This window comes from Fragaria vesca, linkage group LG7, assembly GCF_000184155.1.
Source record: "Fragaria vesca subsp. vesca linkage group LG7, FraVesHawaii_1.0, whole genome shotgun sequence".
In the NCBI taxonomy this organism is placed as follows: domain Eukaryota; kingdom Viridiplantae; phylum Streptophyta; class Magnoliopsida; order Rosales; family Rosaceae; genus Fragaria; species Fragaria vesca.
The window spans coordinates 1742595-1750893 of NC_020497.1; the positions used below are offsets into that span (position 1 = coordinate 1742595).

General features: G+C 36.2%; 2 protein-coding genes across 2 annotated transcripts; one reads left to right on the plus strand and one right to left on the minus strand.

The window, feature by feature from the left end:
- The first annotated feature begins 214 nt into the window (after nucleotides 1–214).
- LOC101297579 (polygalacturonase-like) lies at nucleotides 215–2771 on the plus strand. The gene is made up of 8 exons (XM_004306492.1): nucleotides 215–518; nucleotides 773–910; nucleotides 1099–1272; nucleotides 1384–1404; nucleotides 1540–1747; nucleotides 1903–1984; nucleotides 2081–2306; nucleotides 2398–2771. The coding sequence occupies exons 1-8, from the start codon at nucleotides 255–257 to the stop codon at nucleotides 2626–2628; spliced, it is 1344 nt and encodes a 447-aa protein (XP_004306540.1). The 5' UTR covers nucleotides 215–254; the 3' UTR covers nucleotides 2629–2771.
- An 89-nt stretch (nucleotides 2772–2860) lies between these two features.
- On the minus strand, nucleotides 2861–8016 carry LOC101297872 (actin-related protein 7-like). The gene is made up of 7 exons (XM_004306493.1): nucleotides 7811–8016; nucleotides 6375–6590; nucleotides 5716–5857; nucleotides 5021–5265; nucleotides 4560–4743; nucleotides 4159–4226; nucleotides 2861–3213 (listed from the first exon to the last, which is right to left on the minus strand). The coding sequence occupies exons 1-7, from the start codon at nucleotides 7886–7888 to the stop codon at nucleotides 3061–3063; spliced, it is 1086 nt and encodes a 361-aa protein (XP_004306541.1). The 5' UTR covers nucleotides 7889–8016; the 3' UTR covers nucleotides 2861–3060.
- Between the last annotated feature and the right edge of the window lie 283 nt (nucleotides 8017–8299).

Sequence of the window (8299 nt, forward strand, 5' to 3'; positions counted from 1 at the left end):
TCAGCTGGGTAATTCTTTCGTCGACTCAATCCCTCCTGCAAAACATGTCCATACTTCTCTGACTCATCGATCATCATCATCATCACGAATTAGAACAAACATTCTCTCACTCATTGTTGCTTTTACCCTTCTCTCTCTACAGAATACAAGCAAGCTAGCTTTGACTACTTTCTCCTATAAATATATAGCTGCTCGAGGCCTTTCGATCACAGCCCCATCATTTGTGTTTTTCTATTGAACAAGTGAAAGTTAAGATGCAGTCTTCATCTCAACGCCATTTTCTGTCACTACTATTTCTCCTTCTCATTATTGCACCTTCATATTTTTCCTTCCCTCTTGGCCACAACAACCCAGAGGAGCGACCTGTGCTTGATCATCATCATCATCAAACGTATACTGGTCATAATATTTCGAGAAAGACAAGCAGGAGGGAGCTTATTACAGCCAGGGCTTCAGCTAAGGTTGTTTATAATGTGCATGATTTTGGAGCTAAAGCAAATGGAGGAGATGATACCAAGGTGTTTAGTTTGCATGTCCATCGATCTGTTTCTCTTTAATTCATTATGAACAATGCTTCTCGATCTGTTTAGCTTCTCGCTTGCCGTTTCTCAAAATAAATTGAAATTAGGGCGTCTTTAATTTACGCCCTTCTTTAACTTACCTTTCGTTTCAAATATTTGACATTGATGATCGAACTCGTTAAGTTGATGAGTGCTTTATCATATATATTGTGGTTGTTAAGATATGGGTGATGTAACTTTTGTTGTTGTAGGCATTTAGGAAGGCATGGAAGAAGGCATGCTCTAATTCTAGAGCAAGAACTGTTGAACTCGTGGTCCCTAAGAACAGAAACTATCACCTCAAACCAATTACATTCTCTGGTCCTTGCAAATCTCATGTCACCTTTAAGGTGAGTTTATCACTTTATATTACTTATACTATATGTGCATCAAAGCATATAGTTTGTGAACTAACACATTCACAAAGTTACATGCATACCTCAGATACTCAAACTAATGAAACTCTGATTCCAATTTCATTAGTTCACGCTATATTTTGTGTTCGAGATAAGCTTAATATGAATATGTACATCTCTAGATCTATGGAACGATCAAAGCATCACCAATTCGATCGGATTACAAAAGGGACAGAAGGCATTGGATTACGTTCGAGAATTTGCAGAACTTCAGAGTTGAAGGTGGTGGAACTGGCATCATCAATGGCAATGGAAGGAAATGGTGGGAGAACTCTTGCAAAGTTAACAAGTCCCTTGTAAGTCATTTTCTTCAAAAATAATTTATTCTGATCGATTGCTAAAATATGGACTAACTATCTACTTTGTTCTCTTTCAATTTTGTGGAACCTTCCATAATTCTTTCACAGCCTTGCACGAGCGCACCAACTGTAAGTGTGCGTCTATGAGATCATATATATTTCCAATTCCTAATCATTACCTAACACTTGATCTTCTTTCATATTAGTTGCTAATCAAATGATTCAAATCTGTTTCTTTACCGCTGTTTTCTTGTCGCACTTTAGGCTGTGACTTTCTATGAGTGCAAAAATTTGGAGGTAGCCAATCTGAGGTTCCGAAATGCACAGAAAATGCATCTTTCTTTTCAGAAATGTGTGCTTGTAAAAGTCTTCAATCTGATAATAACAGCACCAGCGAATAGTCCTAACACCGATGGAATCCATGTCACTGATACAAAATACATTAGCATAAACAGCTGCCAAATTAGGACAGGTAAGCTCCACAAAATAGGTCTTGGATAATTCACATGTCATATTGTCGAAAAATCTGACCATAAACTGATTCGATTAAGTCATGATGACAATATGGTAAGTTTGCAACATGACATATTGAAGAAAAACTCACCGGAAATTATGTGTTAAATGAAGGTGACGACTGTATCTCGATAGTAAGCGGATCAAGGAATGTTCAAGCTAGCGATATAACCTGCGGACCAGGTCATGGAATAAGGTATAGTATTAGATATGGGGATGTGATACCTATATATATGACAATGTTTCCAAAATTTTAACAATCTCCATGCTAAATATGATGTTGTTCGTGCAGTATTGGAAGCTTAGGATCTGGGAATTCAGAAGCTCAGGTTTCAGATGTGGTAGTAACTAGAGCCAAGCTTATCGGCACCACTAATGGACTGAGAATCAAGACTTGGCAAGGAGGTTCTGGTTATGCAAAAAACATCAGATTCCAAAATGTTCTATTGCACAATGTCACCAATCCAATAATCATAGACCAACATTACTGTGATCAGAAAAAACCATGCAAAGATCAGGTAATGCTACAGTCAGATATTTAGTATCACCTAGTTGGTATATTTAGTCCACTTTGATATCCTCCGAAGTCATAACGTACATAAGTTGCAGGCTTCGGCAGTAAGAATAAGCGGAGTGGTATACCGAAATGTGAGAGGCACAAGTGCTTCTGAAGTGGCAGTAAAATTCGATTGCAGTGAGCGCTTCGGATGCCGGAAGATCTTGGTGCAAGACGTGAACATAGTACCTCTAAATGATGAAGGGATCGCCACAGCTTCATGTCAGAATGTTGGAGTAAGTCATAGAGGGATAGTTTCACCAAAATGTTCTTCAACAAATTAGAGTCTCGATCTGATGCGCTTAATTAGAATAGCGTTTTAGTGCTGTAAAAAAAAAAAGATAGAAAAGAAATAGAATCCACTGGTTGATGCATACATTTTGAATAAAACCAGGACTATTGGAAATCAGAAATTTGAACTTATCAAGCAAGAAACACACACATACATATAAAAAAAAAATAAATAAATAAAATAAAAAATAAAAAAAAACAACAACAACACAACACAAGAAAAATGGGATGAAAATTCCGTGACACATTAATGTCCACAATAGTTCATTGAATCTTTCAATTCATTCTCTGTAAAGGAAAGCGCTACAGTTCTGCAATTAGAATCTACCACAACTGAAGTATGGTTTTGTTCCATTATCAGACATTATAGTACAAGTAAATTAATTAAACTACGCTAGACTTCAGGAACTCATTCAGACAAATGATTAGAAACATTTCCGGTGAACAACTGAAGGGCCATTTTCATCATAGTCTCCTTTGGTAACATGCTGATTCTGTGGAAACACAACTTTGGCAAGTATGGCACCCCCCACCCATGCTGAATAGTTTGTCAAGTTCTCCGGCATGTATTCTGGAGGCTGTTGAACCAACAGCAAAAAAGGATTAGAACTATCCGAAAATGCCCTTATGTATATCAAAATATATTTTGCGTAACCATATATTATGACAGGTGACTATATCAAGAAAGACTTATGACAGGTAAGTAATTATCAACGATCACACCACTCAAATTTTGGTCAGATGGACCTCAGTGAAATGCAATTCCATTACACAAATACAGTTGCATATTTCACTATTTCAGTGAACCACTTGCAATATTAACATACAGCCAGTCAACCAACAACATTATGACTTTACTATATCCTAGTAATCAATTGATATCATATCCTCTGTACTCCACAGGAATTCTTATAACTTGTCAAACACCATTTCCATATCAACAAACAATTTATTCTCTCTAAATAGAAGTTTGACCAGCAGAGGCAAGGAGATATATAACTGTGACTGCAAGATTGCAAACTTTGGCACTAAAGATAGGGAAGACCAACTCCAAGCTGCCTACACAGAGCAATTATGGATAATTTGTGATACAATAGCCGGCAGATAATGAACGTTAAGTTGCATAGATCAATTAAGAAAGCCTACATTGTATACGGACCACAAGTTTGACATTCAACAGCTCATTTCAACTCTGCACTTTTTAGACAGGGTCTGATGAATTGCCTTTAATCAACTACGTGCTATGTCAAGAAGATGACATAATGTTGAATATATAATGTTGAATAAATTGAAATGTTCAGCAAATCATTTATTAGATTTTTACTGGACAGAAACGTTTAACCAAGCCCACCTCCTCAAGCTAAAACATTATTGCAAATTTTCATGACTCAATAACGTTTAATTGTTTTTTGCACCATCAGATCTGGAGTGTTTTCACATTGCTTTTTCAAAGCAGTGCGCAATACCAAAAATGTTCTATGCTTGGAGGTTGGAAAGTGAAAGACACCAATAAAATAAATTACCTTAATTAAAGCAGGGCGGACAGCAGATGAGCATAGACCAGCTTCTTTATGGAACCGTTCTTCAAAACCTGTAAGAAGTTATCCAACTACCAATCAGCAACGATAGAGGAAAACACTGTTTATACTGAAAAAAAAATCTGTCAGACGTGAATTTCAATTTATTCCGATACCACTCGTATTTGTAAAAAAATTCCAAACCCCGGGATCCCGGAACATGGTGAATCCACTTATTACAGGAATAGATATAACAATAATTAAAAGCAACCAAAAAGAGGCCTGGCACAGATTCATTCATAACCAATGAATGCCAACAAGAGCACGCAATAGGTGACGAGAAAAGTTCAAAGGCAAATATACTGATCACTGCGTATGAATGCACAAATCAGTAATATAAAACTCACCAGTCATAGAAGCAGTGCCACCACACAGTACTGTATTTTCCAGCAATTGCCGGTGATTATCCGAGGATACTGTGGAAATACAACGAACAAGTTGCTCAACAATTCCATGAGCCTCTAAACCCAGTATAGATGGTTGGAATAATGCCTCCCCAACAGTATACCTTTCCCTTCCAATTGTAATGACCTAAACAATAACTAATGTTACATTCAGAAAATAAGAACATTGCCAATAGCACTTAGTCTAATGAAATGAGCGGAAAGAGGATTGTCTTGGAAGAGACAGATGGCTATGCTTAATCACCATATGGATATTTTTGCATCAAAATGTTTTCTATAAGTAGAGAACAATGAGCATATACTACTTCCGACTACTAAACATTTCCTCAAGATTACCATTATGCCTTCTTCCGCCTTTTTTCTCATCAATCTATCTACATAATGTTTCATCAAGTTATACAGACCTGTCCATCAGGAAGGGTATGTTGTTCTGTCTGGCAGGATCTTTTAATCTTTTCATAAGCAAGTTCATCATCAGCACAACATGAAAATTGCTCTTTTATTTTCTCAACATCAGACATCTTGATATTCACCAGAGGATTGGATTTCCCAAGCTCTTCAGCAAGTAACTTTGTCAAATCAATACCTCCAATTTCAAACCTTCTAGAGGCAATGTGCTGAACCGCCCCTTCAATTACTGGGGCAATATCTGTAACAATTGGCCAACATTACATAAGGCACAGTTAAAATAAATCAAATGCTAATAACAGATCGTGCAAGTTTAACTACTTGACAACTTCAGTTCAGCCACTAGAAAGTTATTATATGGCTGACTGAAGACCTAAATTATTGTGGTGCATGGTTGCATCACATAGCAACAGAATATCAAATATCATTAATATACTTTGTTGTATCAGTACAAGTTTTGTAAACAGGAAATATAAAACAACTACAATTTTTTAGGTGGAAAGAAACCGACTGATAGTATGCTAGAGATGATACCATTGACTTTAAATTACATATAAACTAGCCTGTAGTGAAGCGGATATGAATATCTTAAATACCATCATGTATCAACAAACCAGATCCTATAACTAATCTATCTATCTCATAAATAAAAAAGACACCAATAAAGATTTCATCCGAAAGTTATACATACCAATCTTCCCATGCCCAATATCAACAGTGCATCCGGAGATACGTCCTACAGCATAAAGTGACAATACTGCTTGCTCTGATGCATAGAAGCCCGATATGTTGAATGTTTCAAACATCAGTTGTACCAACTGTTCTCTGGCAGCCTGGCCAAATAAAATGTATTTTAGTTTTTCTTTAATGACATACACTAGAACTAGAGAAAGTAAACTTATGCATTAAATTAACTTTGTCGGCAAAAAGACTAATCAATCTAGGGTCATCAAATCCTTAATAGGAGTTTACATAATCCAAATCAAATATGCATGCACATGACATAGACACAGCAAATAGTGAAATAGAAATGCAACCCTTAGCAATATGAAGAGTGACAAACTGATTTATAACATATAGAAGCGAGACAACAAAATCCTTTTAAAAAAAAAAGTTAGATAACAATCATAACATTAAACAAAAAAAACTACATAACCAAGATATGAAAACTTTCTGAATTTAGAGTTTGCAGAGTGATTCCAGTCTAGAGCACAGGATGTAAAACTATTGATTCTGAACTAAATGCTATCACAGTAAAATCAAACTACCAGGCTTTTCAGCATAGACCATATTCTTTACATTACAAGCTAAAGAATATTAAATACAAGAAAAAGGAACACATGAGCCAACCTTGGGAGTACACAGTGGATCAGTAAATAATATCTGCCCTTCATTGCCTATTTCCCATCCAAGACCGGTGTATAGAATATGATGCAACAGGTCTTCCATGGCATCCCAGTCTTTAATAAAACCCCGCTCAACCGGCTCAACAATTATATCTTCAAATGGTGAACTATCATTCATTGATCCATCCTCAGGGATGCGTTTCATTTGGTTGGGAATTATCTGAAAATTGGACAGGTATACAAAAGTTAGAAGGATATTGAAAATGAACCACAGCGATTACTCTTCGATTCATCCACAGTGAAATTAAGTATAAGTGATTATCTGATTCCTATAAAGTACTCACTAATGGATCAAAATAGTTATATAACCTTAAAGTCTCAAACCCATTTCACACATTAAGAAGGCTCAATAGAGCAGGCTAAAAATGTTAGTCTTTGTCTAATTGAGAAAACAAAAGTTGAACTTCTTAATGTTATATGAACATTTTTAACACCAGAATTTTGGTTCTGCAAAACATCCGTTTTCTTAAATGCAAAACTGTTTTTCCAAAACAATCAATGGCCTTATATTCCTATATCTATGTGATGCAGGGCAGAGAACTTCTAATTTAATATATGAGTCTTTTAGGATGCTCCTGCATCATATGGATCTTGTTTCCTAACAGAAATTACTCAGACAAAGTACCATAGTGACAGACCTCAGTGGCCTTTGTAAATTATAGAGTTAAACACTCTTTTGTACTATGTAATCTTCTTGCTATTCTTAGTGGGCCACCATATGCTTAGCAGTTGAATCAAAAAGTTAAATCAAAATAGAGGCGTAAACGATGGTCCTTATACAACTTCAAAGGAAGTATAAGTTTGTAGTAAAAAGAAAGCACCTTACATAGTTCATTATAAGAACAACAATTGTTTCTTATAGTTTCTAACAACCAAACAGATACAATGCATATCCATATCCATAAGAGTTTAAGTAGAGGGAGTTAAAAGAAAGCTGACTAGCTGAAAGTAGAGGTAAAAAGTAAATGGATAGTCTGTATAATTGATAATTCTCATACTACCCAATCATTCCTAAATGTTTCCAATCTATATTGACATATAACCCATATCACATTTAACCCACACACACACACACACACACACACACACACAAAAACATTGCTCTTCGAAATAGAGAGATATACATGAAAGAATTTTAAAGATTCAACCTTGAGCCACTAAAATAATCAACTCAACACAACCATCTTACACACTGACTTTCTTTTCCTCCAAGAACCAAGAAAAAAAAAATTAAACCAAATTTGGTGCAAACCAAAGAGTATAATTGACTTAGCTGCAGTAAAGAATCCGGTTAAATTAGCTCAGGCTTTCATGAAATCAAGCAAAAAAACCAACCAAGTCTCAAGAAATTGAAATTGAGAGCAAAAAGAGAAGATGTACCAAGGCAGGAGCTTGATCGGGAACGGCGGGTCCCGCCTTGAGGAGCTTGGAGCCAATATCGACAACCACGGCCTCCATTTGATCGCAAAAACCCTAACCCTAAACTGGGTTTCAGCTTCTGCAAATGTTCAACTGGGTAGAGAGTCTGAGCGGGCTCTCTATCCAAGTTTAAATTCGACCTCGTCTGCTCTCTCTCTCTAGATTAAGCCAAACTCTTCTTTCCTTTATATTCAATTTTCTTGTGAACACTCCCCCAATTTTGTATTATTCTAAATGACCCCTAATTTTGACAAATATTATAAATAAACCCCTCTTCTTTTTTTCTTTTTACCTGAATTGAACTTGCTCTGTCTACTGTCTGCCCCATGAATATCATTCATTTTCAGCCTTCTGGGTTTTGCATGTCGCAGATGATGAAACGAAAAGAGAGCAGTTGGTCGAGCGGCTTCATTCGTTCAAAGCAGACTTGTTAGCAAACTTAGAACAAGG